Raw genomic sequence first — 16058 nt, forward strand, 5'->3', positions numbered from 1 at the left:
CCGCGTAACATAGGTTAGGATTATCTACTAGTCTACATATAATACCTACTAGATGCATTCAGTTCAATACCGAGTAGTTCTCGAGGAATTTTCTAGCAATTTATTAGGGAATGTGTGGTGCAATTCCAAGCCTAGGTCTGACTTTTAAGGATTTTTAGAATTGCCTCCTAGCATCTACTTCTACTGAAATTGTTTTTTTGGTCTTAGTTTATGACCCGTAACCACTTTTAACCCTTGTAAAATCTTCTCTGTTGAGCTTATTTGCTTTCCTTTTGAAATAATTAGCCATAGCAATGACACCAACTGTAATTGTCTGGGCACTGTTCACATCCTCAAAGTTTTGTATCTCTTTCCTGATTAAAGGCACCCAAACAAAATGTTTTTCTTTTTCTTTTTACCTCTTTTATTATTTTATGCTTCATTGAGGTTGTGTCCCCAAGTCAGTTGCTATTAGTTTGAACATTGAAGATTTATTAGTTTTAACATGGATAGTTCATTGGCCTTCAGAAATACATTCAAGATTTATTTTGCCCATTTGTTTTTGTATGTAAGAACAGAGGGAAGACAGTTGATCATCTCTTTACTGCTTGATTTAGACCAAGTTTGACAAGTTGTAAAAAAGTCAAAAAGCCAAAAAATTACTCAAAAAGTTAAAAAGTTATCACTATTCATCCAAAAGTCAAAAATTACGGCTGAACAACTCCCGATTCTAATTTTCTCCTACACACTAATTTATACAATTTTTTAATACACATTTTTCCATAAAAAGTCAAAAAGTTAACCCAAACAATCATAATTTTTTCCTCAACTTTTTAGTCTAAAAAGTCAAAAAGTGCACTTATTTAGGACATCCCAAACAACCCCTATGGTCCCTTTATTTTTTTTCCCTCTTTACACTCCCCTCCAAGAAACCATGATGAATTGGGACCAGCATTTGGGGAAGGGAATGGGTTCATTGAATTATCAGAGACTAGTATTAGGTGTTGGGAGGTTGTCAAGGGGTGTATACGTTAATGGAGCAGATGTTTTGGAGTTGCACCCTTGCTGCTTGTGGGTGAATAACTGGAGAGGGGGAGAGAGCGAGTTTTTGGCAGTCATCATTTTTATTTCTTAGTCATTTTCTTCTACTTGAAAGGATATTTCTTGTATGTATGCTTGTTTCTTGCTTAGATGCTATTAAATTTTCATTGCCAGAAAGTCTTTATGACAATTATGAATTGCTGATCCAAATTTTAAAATTTCCTCTTGAATGTTGTAGACGCTGAGAGCAACAATTTAATTCTCACTGCAAAGTATTCACTTATTAAATCTGCTAAACAGCTTCCTGCAGAAGTTTCTCAAATTTGTCCTCATTCAATAATCCATGTAAGAATTTATTTACTAGTTTATTTCTGAGCCCTGTTTTTTTCTATTTTTTATATATATATTTTTTTTGTAGGAAAACTCATCACATATTAATGCAGCCAGCCCCTATTCTGCTGCATTTTTAAAAGTAATTTCTTAAAAAATATATATATTGAGGGAGAAGCTAGAGAATATGCATTGTTGGTGTCATTGGTTTTCAAAACAGAACTGAAAATGGCCAAAAAAAGAATGAAATTATAAGATGATAGGATGAAAAAGTATGAAAAGTAAATCTTGTCAACCCCTTTTCACATTTTCTTCGTTTGTGTTTGCCTAAGCCCACCCCTTGTCTTCATTCTCTTCCAATCCTAAACCATTGCCGACCTTGCCCAATCTTCATTTATAAAATATTATACTCACACCTGCACTCTCCAACAAGAGAAAAAATTAAACTCCAGCTTGCCACTAGACTATTCAGCCACTTAACTCCTCCATACAGTTCGCACTCACTATGTTCCCTTTGATTAACCCACTTCCCGTGCCAAACAACTGGATCATCATCTCCAACAACTTAGATTACCTACAAATGAAGCCCATGGAAAGTTGGAAGTTAAAAGTATACGAAATATTATCAAAGTGTCCCATAGCTTTAAAAGATCAATTGCGGATATTTTGCAGTTGAATTTTATTGACTAATACTACTTCGGATGTTTGAACCAGGGGTACGTGTGTAACTTGATTGAATCTGGTTGTTTTGTTCGATATATTGAGCGTTTAACTGGTTTTGCTCCTAGAAGCAAGGTAGTGACCTTTATTTCTGTCATTTCTTTTTTTCTTCCGGCTATTACTTTCTCTGGACAGGTTTGGTTGAGACTATTTTAACCTAAGTAAGAAAAATCAGCTTATTTTTGTCTTATTAGGACATTTTTCATATTTGATCAATTTTTTTCCTAGTTTTTTATTTTATTTTATTTTTTTATTATTTTTTTAAAAGCTAAAAATCAAAAAACATTTTGATTGAATTTTAAAATGTCCTTTTAAGACAAAAATTAGGCATCATTTGCCCAAAAATTGGCTTTATTTTACCTTAATTGAATTTTTTTTCTTTCAAATTTGATCATTTTTTATTAAAATTTTTTAGGTTCCTAAAAATAATAAATATGATCAAATTTTTAAAGAGTCTTAATAAGACGAAAATAAGCTATCTTTTACCCAAAAAATTGGCTTAATTTTTGCTCATATGAATTTTTTCAAATTGGATCATTTTTTAAAATTTGTTTTTAGGTTCCCTCTACTCTTGAGGAACCTAAAATCAAAAAAATTCGATGAAATGTTTCTTAGGCTAAAATGGCCTGAACCAGACAAGGCCCAAGTGTCCTGTTTAATTTAGTAGTATTCTCCCTCATTTTGGGTTTTCTTTTGTTTTTTGTTTTTTGAAGGCAACGGATGACCGAAGAACTAATCTGTCTGAAGCCTTCTACATTGGGCAATCTGTTCGCAGTTACATACTTGATGTAGGTTGACAATTTGAGAATGGAATCTCTTATGCTATTGAAGAATCTCAGTTACAAGCTTCTGTTTGTTTTCTTTCCAGGTTAGTAGTGAAACTGGCAGAGTAACATTATCTTTGAAGCAATCATTATGCTCTTCGATGGATGCATCCTTTATCCAAGAATACTTTCTCTTGGAAGAAAAGGTAAACACTGAAGTCACCATATTTTTAACATATCAAAAATGATTTTGTTTACAAATTTAACTCTTTAGTTAAATAATCCAAACTTAGAGAAAAGATAATTCTTCTTTAAATTCTATGTACTAAGAAGGAAACAAAATAGAAATGCAACCACATTGGATTCGTGAGTGAAATTTTTTATTTCTGTTTTTTGTGTCGTTATTCTAATTACAGAACAACTCGAAAGTTTCCCATGGAAGAAAGGGTTATTCAACTCTTTTTGTCAAGGACTTCCAAATCATTAGAAATGCACTTATCATATGTGCTAATTCCATATCTGGCTCAACTGTTTAGGAAATCATGGGCATGTTTCTAATTGATGTACAAAATGCAATTCTTATTTGATAGGTTTCAAACAAAATTGATTTTCCTGTCTTGTTGAGGATGCTTTTGTCCATTGGTTTGGTATACTCATTTACTGTAGCCTGGATAAGATTCTTGAAATAGCTGATGGTTTCTGGTTCGCTGAACTGATAAAAACAAGAGGTAATGATTTCTTGAAATAGCTGATGATGTTCACTGTACGTATAAGGTTCTGGAAACAGCTGATGAAAGGTTTACTAGTGGACTAACTTATATCAGCTTCTGAATTGCTCTATGATGGGAAAAAGTTGTGCTTCAACTACAAGTTTGAGGGCTTACAATGGCCAGCAAAAGCAGTTTTATTTATTATCTATATTTTTTGTGAGTAAAAGATTTATTAGAGAAAGCATTAAAGGGGTACTAACCAATGTCAACAGTCAGACTTGTCACAAAAGCCAAAATGCCTATTATCACTCCTCAGTTATCTAGCGCTCTACAAAAACAGGAAGAATTGTGAATGTGATAGAAATTGAAGGACACCAAAAACGATTGTCATGCTTTAAGGCTAACTATGTCATTTTCTTGTAGTATTGCTCATGAGTTAGCACAGGAAATGTATCAATGTACACTATAGGAAATTGTCTAAACTATTCCTAATTGCACATGCAGAATTGTCTTAACTATACTTATTTTTATTTATTTATTTATTTTTATTATTATTAAAGTTGCCATCAAAGTTTTAGGGTTGGAAAGTGGTTCAAGGTGGACAAGGAAAGGACGGCATTTCTTTTTGTTATGTTTGATCTGATCTGATGTCATTTGCGGATGAATTTTCCTTTGAAATCTTAGGTTGCGTTTGGTAGAGCTTTCTAACTATGATTTGAGAGTAGGAGTTATATTTTGAGTTTGTGAGTTTTGGAATTATGATTTGAGTGTGGAAAATTTGTTTGGTGAAAGAGTTTTGAATTGAGTGGAGAATTTTTGATGTGTCATTTGATATTTGATACAAAAACTTACAACTCATAATCAAACATACAACTCAAAATTCTATTAAAACACATAAATTTTTTTTAAAAATTCGGAAAATATTTTTTTCGAATATATAAAAATTAAAATATGTCAATTGCAAAAAAAAAAAAATAGTACTATTCCGGTCAACCAGCCGAACAATCGGTGGGACGACCGGTTAGGCCAAATTCAAAAAAAAAAAAATTAAAAATCGCGCCTCACACACAGAGTTTTCTGCAGAGTTGTGGAAAATTAGTTCCAAATGCCTATCCAAACATCATATTGGAACGTGGGGGTAGAATCAATGTTTGGAAATCGTTTCAACACAGCCTTAATTTTCCAGCTGAAACCATATGGGCATTGGGTGGGGTGGGATCTTAATTGTGGGATAACTCACTTGTCTTGTTTGGTAAGGATAGCTTAGTGAATAAGCTAAGGGAAAAATGCCATCCCTTGGAAAAGAAAAGAAGCCCCTGTGGAAAATGTAGAACAGCTTTGCGGAACTTACTTCAAAGAATGATGTCTTTGGAACCTTTCACTGGTTGGTTTAGTTGTTCAAGCATTTTGGTGGAAATTCTTTATATTCTTCCTAAAAATTTTAAAGTACCTTCCACATTCCTCCTTTTATGTTCCTTATTCTTCAGAACGCTCATATGATATATGAGCAAAAAAAAAAAAAAAAAAAAAAAACACATTACTGTTTTCTGTATCTTTTACCTTTTTTGCTTGAAACTGTACAGTGTGTTGTAAATTGAATTTATTCATTTAGCATTTGAGGTTCCTATGTAAGATGTTACTTCTGCTCTGTAACTATCATGCATATTTGTTTCGATGCTGCTGTTGACTCTCTTGACCATGTTCTGGATATGTAATATTTTCATCTTTGAACTGATCTTACTTTATGATCCAGATTGCTAAGCTGCAGTTATCTGACTCAAAAAGTCTTGGGTTAAATTGGGTTGAAGATTTTAGCATTGGCAGTGTTGTTGAAGGAAAAGTTAGTGATGTGAAAGATTTTGGAGTTTTCGTCAGCTTTGAGAAGTATAATGATGTTTTTGGTTTTGTTACGCACTATCAGTGCAAGTCCTTTATTTGAAAATTTCATGAATCAGTTATTTATTATCTCTCAAGATGTAATACATCTGTTTGGTGCAACAAATCTTTTGCAGTAGGTGGAATTACTGTGGAAACTGGGTCCATCGTTCGAGCTGTGGTTCTTGATGTTGCCAAGATTGAACACCTTGTGGATTTGTCTTTAAGGGCAGCATTTGTTGATATATTGAGAGAAGAAACTTCTAAAGTTGATATTAACAAGGAGGTTTGCCTCAAGTTTGGTGTCTAAATGTTGATGTACTGTTGATGTACCAGATGTTGTCTGTTCCCTTGCTTCTTCCACCTCTTCCTCAGTCACATATTATCATTGGGGGTGTTTGGGAAGATGAGTTTGAGGCTAAAATAGCCTCAAACTAAAAAAAAGCCAAAAAGCTCCTAAATTAACACTTTATAAAAAAATAGCTGCAACCACGGACAGTGTAGGCACAGCCTACACTGTCAAATTGACAAGTTGTCCCATCCCTTGGTAAATGACGATTTTGCCCCTTTACATTAATTTTGAAAAATGTGATGTTAGGGGTAAATTTGTCATTTTAACTTTAAACATCATTTCAACACATTTTTCAATACAACAAGTCAAATAAAAATCCATCCCATCTTCCCAAACACAAAAACTAAAATAGCCTACTAAAATAGCCAAAAAGCTAAAAAACCTCTAAAATAGTCACTTTCCAAACACCCACATTGTGATTTGGGATGATCTTTCTCAGTTCTGATATTCTTCTTCTTCCAGCTCTGTTAATGCTTTTGGTCTCTGGTGAATACGTTTCGCTGCACATTGAGTGCAATTATATTGTTGCGCTTTCACGTCTTAGGGAATCTCCATACACCTATATTTCATTTGTTAAAGTTTATAGGATGAGGTGTGATGTTATATTTTAAATTTAGCTACTGTCTTAGACATTTCACTTCTCATGGTTCACTAATGAAGATCATCTGTAGTTCCCTTCTCTTTCTCCTCCTTTACTTTTTAAACATGAATTATGCAATTGTTTATTCCAGAAACGCAAAAAGGAATCACACAAAGAACTGGAGGTACATCAAACTGTTGATGCAATGGTGGAGATTGTGAAAGATACTTACTTGGCAAGTGTTTGATGTTTTTGTTTAGTCTCACAAGAATTCACTGTTAGTGATCTATACTTATTTTGATCTCTCTCTTCCTATTGTGTTACTTGTGGAGCAGGTTCTGTCAATACAACAATATAAATTTGCTGTTGGATATGCCTCACTGACCGACTACAGCACACAAAAGTTCCCTCCAAGACAATATGTTAATGGCCAAAGGTGAAACATGATTTCTGGTGTAATTTAATCAATACTTTGTGCATGCCATTTCTTTGTTTCTTCTTTTTTAATTTTATTTTAAAATTCAAATAAAATATTCTTTGACAGCACTTGAAAATTAGAATACTGCGGCCTATAGTTGAATATTTGGCGAGATTAGGTTTTGGTAAACTTGTGTTTTGAGGATTTTTGAAAAGGTAGGTTTTATGGATAAAAATGGATTGGATTTTTTGAATTTTCAAAGGATGGCTTGCTGAAATTTTTGTATGGCAACTTTTTTTGGGTTTTGTAGGAGAACATGTTAAGATGGTTTGATCATATACAACAAAGATGGATAGATGCAATGATAACAGAAAAAAATTATGTGATCACCACAAATGAATAACTTAGGGGGAGGGGAAGACTTAGACTGGTTTGGTTTCGTTAGTGTATGAAAGAGGCTTGTGGGGTAGGAATAAGGCAAAGTAGCTGCTTAAGTTATGACTAGTGAAACTTATCTTAACACACTTAAGGCCAAAACAAGGGACCCAATAACACATCTATTAACAAAATGTAAACCACATTTTAGCACTACAGCCCATGTCTGGAAAATGTGGATATGCTGAATAATTTTTTACTCCTAAAACATAACATAACTTAAGATACGCAAAACTGAAGCAGTAGTGCTTGAAGGAAATATAAAAAAAAAAACTCGACATTATTTAGAACTTAATTATGAAAAGCTTAAAGTGGATCTTGCCTTGAAATGGAACCATGGTTTCATAGTTTATGATTTTTTAAATTTATTTTTTCTTAAGTATGATATGGATTATGTGATCCTCTATACTGAAGTAAGTATCTGACAGAATCTGACAATAGCTGTAGCCTGTATTCATGTGCTCGCCCTCTACTATTATTGAAGTATGATTGCTTTATTTTGGCATGAAAGTTCTGTAGTAGTATGATGTGGCTTAAGAAGTCCACAGTTGTCACGATTGCATTCCACCCCAAACTGAGATAGAGTAGTGACCAGCCAATAGTCAATGGCCTAACTAAACAAAAGCATTGTACTTACGGAAAATTTGGGAAAAAACTGCTTTGAGTAGCGGAAGCCACTAAATTGGAAGACCTGTTTATTCCACGACATCCATTCAGAGGAAGTGCATAAGTAAATGAAATGAAACATACATTATTATTTTTTATGCCTTTTACAGACTCAGTCACAAGGAGTACACAATTTTACAAGAGAACGTCATGTTCTTTCCAAAGATAAACGTGTACAAAGCTTTCAAACTTCAGGGCTTTGTCTTTTATCCAACAACTATGCATACAAACTTTCTTGTCTATTCACATAAACACTTAGCTTCAAACATGAAATCTTCATGCTCTATCATCATCTCCTTCATATATATAGGGAAGCGAGGTGAACTAAAGCCCAATGAATTGTGATGTATCAAAGCTATTTAGAGACAAGGATATCTTCATTTCCAATAATTATAAGTTGTTCAAAACTTAAAAGCTAAATTTGCATTTGAAATTTAACATATCTTATGCATTTCGATGGTGATAATGCCCATCCAGAAAATACAAAACAAAACATAACTAGGTTGACTTCGATGATGTCAAGACCGCATTCTAAGATAACTTGCACAATACCAATACGATTAGTAGATTAATGTATCCAAATAGCTTCCGGGACGAATATTATTAGTAGATTAATGTTCCCCAATAGCAGCCCAGGACAAAAGCTGATATGTAGGATCCAAGAGCTGACTTGTAAAAATTCTAGAGGTGGCTTCCATTGTATTTCACAATACAATGTAGTACTTAGTTTCATGTAGTACTTTGCTCCCAAAACAGTTAAAACCATAACCAAAACCATAGATATCATCTTTATACATTAAATGTAATAAACATATGATATCCTTGATTAAACATTTTATATTCGAAGAATATAGGGTAGATTTAATTTTCAAAGAAGTTGTACTGCAAAATAAATTGTGATTTATCGCCACTCACCTCTTTTCCCCCTTAAAATGTAGGTTAGTCCAAATATAATTCAACCTGCATCATATAAAACAATGCATGTTGGTGTACACAATCCATTTCAACAAAATTAGAGCAATTTTAATTCGGTTTGAAATTCATTTTCTTAAATTAACTTGTTTGAGGTATATCGAAGGTTTGACCATGTTGCTTAGGCCCTTGCTAATATCTCAAAACATGTTTGAGTTAAATTCTGTGTGATTTGGGGCTGAATTAGATGAAGAAAATAAGTTTGAAACCATTTTAATGCGATTCGAATTGAGTGGGCAGCAGTAGGTGAAATCAGTCTGGTTCAGTCTGGTTTTGCATGTTTTTTTGACAGAATTGTTAAAATCGGTTTTCTACAACTATGGCACCAAACAGACTGACTAGAACAAGTAAACCGGACCGGACCAGTAAATTCGGTTTCGTTTGATTCGGTGCAGTTTACCGGTTTGTGCATTTGTTTAAAAAAAATAAATAATTGCCTTTATATATATATATATATATATTTTATAGATCAATCTAATTAAAATATAAGGCTTGTTTTTACCCAACAAACAACAACATAATTGCACCAAGACTAATTCATCAAATATCAAATTCAACAACAGTAAGAGGTAATGCTTGTATATTATTTGAATGTTCGGTAAATTTGGTATAATCCGTTAAGTTCGGTTCTATCCGGGTGAAATCTCCAAAACCGAACACTGAACCGATTTCCAGGAAAAAAAAAAAAATCCCAACACAGTCCAACGGTGCAGAAAACAAACCAAAAACCGGGATCTGTTCAGTGGAGGCAGTTTTTCCTTCACCCCTAGGCAGCACCGACACCTTTTAGTGAAAAAATCATATCTCTCACTACAAAACTTGAAATCGAGCTCCGTTTGATGTGTTAGAAACTAGACTCCTATATGTTTCCAATGGTATAGGCCATGCCATTTATTTCTTTCCCAAGTAATACAGATTTGCAATCAAAATTGACCCAAAACTTTTGCTGCCTGTGCACTGATTTTCAGCACAGGTAAGTTACTTTCAAATGAGCATAACTCCTTCACACAAACTTGGGTTTGGGCAAAATTGACTCTAAATTGAACTCCCATAAGTCTAGTTTCTAATAGTAGTAATTTCACATCAAAATTTCACATATTTTAGGAGATATGGTCAAAAGAGTGCAACCTGTTCAGATTCTACTTGTCAAGAACTCAGTTATTTTCCTACTCAAAAGCTTAAATTCAATTAGAGTAAGTGTCAAAGCATAAAATCAACCAATTAAAGGTAACAATAAGGTGAACATGAATTTTACCTATCAAAAATAATAATAATAATAATAAAAATAATTTTTTTTACCTCAATTCAAACTAGGGGCAAGTTTAGGTTCTTCTTTTCTCTCTCTCTCTCTCTCTCTCTCTCTCTCTATTTTCCGTTGTTTTTTATTACTGGAGAGACACTTGTCTCTCCTATATATGTATCTATCTATTCAAGTATGAGGTTTCACACTCCTAAGTGAGGTGTGTGCTTGGATGTCTCTACCAATACATGATTAATATTAATTAATCAAGTTTACACTAATTAAGCTAGGTTAGTACTGATTAATCAAGTTCAGGCAACTAATCACACTTGACTTAATTATTCCTGTTTAAGCTTAATTAATCTTGATTAAATTCACTAATCACACTTAAATTACCACTAATCCTGATTATGTTTTCCACACATTGCATATAAATGTTAAGAACATTAGACCATGCCACTTAAGCATCTTGATGAGGGGAATATAATTATATATAGCTCACCGTATGCAAATATAATTCTTCCTTTCTTGTCTCTATGTTTTCTTTCATTTTACATCAAATGACAGAACTTCAAGGCTATAAACATTGGATAGCAAAACATGTGTATTTTATTCAAAGAACAAATCTTTCTAGTCATGCCAAAGGACCATCAAAGTATGTCTTTTAAGTGTATCATACACTGAAGAAGGAAAATTTAATTCCAGGCATCTCAAGCATTGAAATGAGAAATATGTACGTGTCGGTTAATGGAAATACCTAGGGTGTTACAACAGCAGTTGGTGGTTGACAGAATGCGTGGGTTCAGTGAACAAGGACTACATGAGAAGAGACAGTAGAAACAGTGAGGAAATCCTGAAGCAATTCCCCCTAGACTCTTTTGGCATCACATCTGCAAGAGGTTGCATCACATACTACTAGTAACTGTCTTCCAACAAATTCCTCATTCAGGGGGCTTCAAAGTAATTCCACTGCATCACTTTTATGGAGGATTCAATTTTGAAAATTTGGAGCCAAGTAGTCTTGAAAATTAAGTAAAGCTAAGGGTTGGACCTATACAGAATCATACTCATGATCTTGAAAGCTTACCTGAGTAATAAAGAACAAAAGACAATCAGAATATAACTGAAAAGTAAAATTAGCAAAATACCCTAATATGCAAATTAAAAAGTAAAAAGAAAAGCTGTAATCGAACTTAAAGAATAAACCAACTTTACTAATCCAATTCTAGGAGAGGTTCTTTCCAAATATTTTTGAAACTCTATAGGTTCAAAATTATATATGCTTTTTTGTGGATTCACAAGTTGAAATTGTTTATGTAATGTAGTGTCATTGCCACCATCATGGCTTTGCCAAGCCCTGCAACAGCTGGGAGGTTGCTGTTGCTACTTAAATCTATAAGTGAGGTTACAGAGACTTCTAGTTCAAAAAGAGCAAAAAAGAAGTCTGGCTATGATGTGGGAGCTGTTGTTCAGGCAGAGGTAGAAATATCTATTTTTGTTGGATTTCCATCTTGGTGTTAATATTTAAAGGCTTCATTTGACCACAAAAATCTGTTATCATGGTTTCTTTATTTTTTAAGATTATTTATATGCAATTATGTTTTATTGCTAGATTACTGAAATAAAGACTTTGGAACTGAAATTGAAATTTGGATCTGGTTTCCATGGGAGGGTACATATCACAGAGGTGAATATTTTTCAATTATTATTTTTTATTTTTTTGACACAATGGCACAGTACAGTCATCTATGATCATTGTTTCTAGATTTATATGGGTTTCGAATTACTTGGCTGCATATACTAGTTAAACTTGTGTTGTGGCAGGCAAATGATGATAATGCTGTCAAAAATCCCTTTAAAGACTTCAGAATTGGACAAACACTGACCGCAGTAATTGTTTCAAAGACCAATAAATCAGAAAATAATAGGAAAAACTATCAGTGGGAATTGTCTATCAGACCTTCACTCGTTTCAGGTACGGTAATGTCTAAAGTTTCTTTATTTATAGTCTATATCAAAGCTTTCAGTCACTGGGTTCCCTCAACAGCATACTTGTCCTTTCAATATGTTAACATATCACCCAAAGTTGGCTGACATTTATTCCAAGTAGTTGAATTGGCAACGCAACTTGTTTTTTTCATTCTTTCTTATCTAAGTACACCATTCTTTTCTTGTAACCTTGAATCATTTTCTACACTTCTACTCCTCCCCTTTGTGCAAGTAGTGTCTTGAACTTGGACTATAACCCCAGCACTAGAGCCGTTAAACTTTTTTTTCCATCACAAATTGTGTTCCATCATATCTACTTATCATAGTGTTCTTCCATCTCAAAATAGTTCATCCCAGTAATACTACTTTGTATCCTTTATTGTAGTATTTTTTTGATCAACAACAAAGAGATTTATTAATGAACAAAAAGAAACGAGGATAAGGCATCCTCTACAAAGAGGATCAAAAAGAAAGCAAGTACACAACCCAAACAAGACTACGTCAAAATCCTTCTACATGTCACACATCGACAACCAATCTCTAAAAAGTGGAACCCCTCTAAAAAGAGCATTCACCGAAGCCCAAAAGGAGGTTACATGACAAATTTTATCCCACAAAAAATCCACATCCCGAAATTTATATTCGAAAACTCGTGCATTCCTTTCCAACCAAATGACCCAAAAAGTTGCGAAGATGGCACAATACCAATGCACGTTGGCCTTCTTCGATGCACCCAAAGCTCGAAAGTCAATTAGTAGCATATGCACACTGCCTTTTGGGGCCACCCACGTAGCATTCTTCAAAAGAAACAATCTATGCCCATAAATTTAAAGCAACTAGATAGTGCAAAAATAAATGATCCATGAACCAAGGACCACATGAATACCTTTACCTTAAGAGGAGCACAAGTCTTTCAAATTATTTTATTAAAAGGAAACTGAGGAACTTGGGGATTATTAATGATTTTGCCAAAAAAGACTTGCAAGAAAAAATACCTGATGAATGAAGAGCCCAAACCTTCTGTCTTCCGAAAGAGAAGCCAAAGAAATATGATTAGCTTTTGACAACAAAGACATCAACTCTTCAGCTTCCCTATCATTGAGATTCCTAAAAAAATTGAAATTTTAAGAAATTGGAGCCAAAAAGAAACAAGCCATGGAAGCTATAGAACTATTATGAGACCGGGCCACTCTATATAAATGTGGAAAATTTGAAACAAAGGAAGAAGAGCCCACCCAAACATCCTCCCAGAATCTAACAAGTTCCCATTATCCACCATCATAGAATGATAATGAGACCAAAGTGGGTAGAGATGAGAAATTGATTTCCAAGGAGCACGACAACTACCCCTAAAGACCACCTATGAATCCCTACCATTACCTTGAATCCCATACTTGCTTCTAATAACAGAATGCCATAGTGTGTCACATTCATTTGGAAATCTCTATAACCACTTGCCAAGTAGTCATGTTTCTAGCCACGATGTTACCAATGGCCAAATCCCCCTTCTCCTTTGGGAAGGAAACTATTTCCTAGTTCACTAGATGATCCTTCTTACCCTCATCCTTACCTTCCCAGAGGATCTTATCAACTTTTCTAATGATCTTGCAACCTTAATTGGAATCCTAAACAAAGATAAAAAAAAAAAAACAACGCCCAAGAAGTACACATTAATGTGTGTTTGGGAGGGGAAAGATTCAGTACACACCTAACCTTTGGCATAAAGCGTAAAGTGGTGGCCCAAGACTTGAACCCATAACCTCAAGGTTATTAGGCCAAGTCTTAACCATTAAACCAATGGTCACCCCTAAACAAAGATAAAAAAAACAAATAGAAATACCGCTTAAAACTGTCTTACTAGAGTATATCTACCCCCACGTAAGAGGAAAGCCTTGCTTCACCCTTTCAACCTCTTGCCAATCTTTTCCACAACTGGATTCCAAAAAGATTCACTCCTAGGAGTATCCCTCAGTGGAAGTCCCAGGTACTTGAACGGAAGTACCTCAATACCACATCCTAGAAGCGAAGCCATTCGTTGAAGCTTATTACGTTGCAAATTGATGCCCACCACACTACTTTTTGCCAAATTAGCCCTGAGATCACCCCAAAAATTCTCAAAACCAAAAAAAGATCAACTATCTGGCTCTCATCCCTGGTGGAAAAAAAGACGGTATCCTTTATTGTAGCATGTAAGAATTTATGTATTATTGATTGATGTCTTGATTGATAGATTACAATGATTCATGATTCCTATATATAGAAGAGGGTGAGTGTGTAGTAGGTAAGAAGTAGGTGAAGTGGAGGTGGTAGTGGTGTAGTGGGTTAGGTTTAGTGGAGTAGGTGAGGTGGTAGTGGTGTAGTGGGTTAGGTTTAGTGGAGTAGGTTTAAGTGGGTGAAGTAGGTGATAAATTTTAACAGCCCCCCGCAAACTCAAGGGGGATAGGAACTAGCCAACTTGAGTTTGGAGAGAGTAACAAAACAAGAAAATACATAAAAATAAAAGAGGATAGGTGACACTGTATGGTCGTGTCAGACCATTGGTGAAGACACTGGATGGTGGTGTCATAACGTTGTAGAGGACACTGGATGGCGGTGTCAGACCGCTGTAGAAGACAGTTTATGGGGTCATGTCGGACCGTTGTAGCAGACAATGTTGTGACAGTTTACGGAGTCTTGCTGGACCCTTGTAGAAACTAACCGGAATCAATGTCGGGACAGTTTACAGAGTCTTGTCGGACCCATAAAGGAGCTAACCGGAATCAATGTCGGGACAGTTTATAGAGTCTTGTCGGACCCATGTAGAAGACAGTTTATGGGGTCATGTCGGACCGATGTAGAAGACACTGTATGAGTGTGTATATAGGCTGCCCAAAAGATATACATGTAGATATATATATCGAACCCTCAAAAGTCGCGCCCTCAAAAGGCGCGCCCACTTCATCAAAAGGCGTGCCCGACAGAAAGCGTCGAGCCATCAAAAGGTGAGCCGGAGACGCGGCGAGGCACGTGACTACCTTGGCTTGCGCGCCCGTTTTGTCGTCTGTCGGCAAGTGGCGCGCGATGCGCGGATCGGCCCTGGCTATTTAAACCAAGGGTGAGGCGGAGGCTGTGCAAACCAGTCTGAAACCGCCGAACATTTGCATTCTGAAATACTCTGTGTTTTCTGAGAGAGAAACTCTGTAACCAACTGTTACACTCTGGATCCAACCCTTCTCTGAAAGTACCAGTCGGAAAGCGCTGTTTCGCTGAAACACTCAGCAACCCATAACATGGCCTCTTCTTCCCGTCCAGCTACCCAGAACATGGCCTCTTCTTCCCGTGGTCTGCTTACTCTCTTTCCCGACCTCAACGAGTCCACAAGAGAGATAACCGGTGCGGTTGCCCTTGAACCTCAACCAAACGCCCCTGAGTTTGCTCCGTTGACCTTTCCTATGCGGTCTGTGGAGCAAAGAATGGCAGCGCAATCAGATATTGAGGCGAATCAGTATACATTGAAGTCATGTGTGGAAACCATGACTGCGGTCACAAACTTGTCGCACCGGCTGCAGAGTAGGACAAATGAGGTGCAGCAGTTAAACGCCCAACTGGCTCTGCTCCAACGCATGTATAAGGATGCGCGAGCAGAGATAAGTGTGCTGAAAGCAGAAAATAAGGAGCTGAAGCGGAAGGCCACTGTGATGTTCCGATTTGGAGGTCCGCCGTATGCTGCAGTGGAGGAGTATGGAGGAGTGAACGTGCTCGGCGGCGTAGGAAACACGGAGGCAGCACCGTCAAGGGCCGCCCAGGACGGAGGAAAGAAGAAGAGATCTGCAGCAGAGTAGAGAAGAAAAATCCCACTGTGGGTGTTGGGTGTGTTATGGTGTTTTTTTTTTTTTTTTTTTTTTTTTTTTTTTTTTTTCTCGTGTAAAATTATGATCGGGGTTGATCCTGACATGAATAAAATAAGTGTGTTTGGCAAACTCGAATGGTAGGTGTGGTAAGGCAGAA

General features: G+C 35.7%; 1 protein-coding gene across 1 annotated transcript in view; it reads left to right on the forward strand.

The window, feature by feature from the left end:
• Nucleotides 1–16058, forward strand: part of LOC114258744 (rRNA biogenesis protein RRP5) — a 76838-nt gene that overhangs the window by 51888 nt on the left and 8892 nt on the right. Inside the window, 11 exon segments of the mRNA XM_082912415.1 lie at nucleotides 1259–1365; nucleotides 2065–2145; nucleotides 2784–2858; nucleotides 2939–3040; nucleotides 5298–5466; nucleotides 5557–5705; nucleotides 6503–6586; nucleotides 6687–6787; nucleotides 11408–11561; nucleotides 11695–11769; nucleotides 11907–12057. Coding sequence (XP_082768541.1) covers nucleotides 1259–1365; nucleotides 2065–2145; nucleotides 2784–2858; nucleotides 2939–3040; nucleotides 5298–5466; nucleotides 5557–5705; nucleotides 6503–6586; nucleotides 6687–6787; nucleotides 11408–11561; nucleotides 11695–11769; nucleotides 11907–12057 — 1248 coding nt within the window.

The sequence above is a fragment of the Camellia sinensis genome, unplaced genomic scaffold (genome assembly GCF_055761805.1).
Source record: "Camellia sinensis isolate YWXY unplaced genomic scaffold, ASM5576180v1 Unanchor3, whole genome shotgun sequence".
Lineage (NCBI taxonomy): Eukaryota > Viridiplantae > Streptophyta > Magnoliopsida > Ericales > Theaceae > Camellia > Camellia sinensis.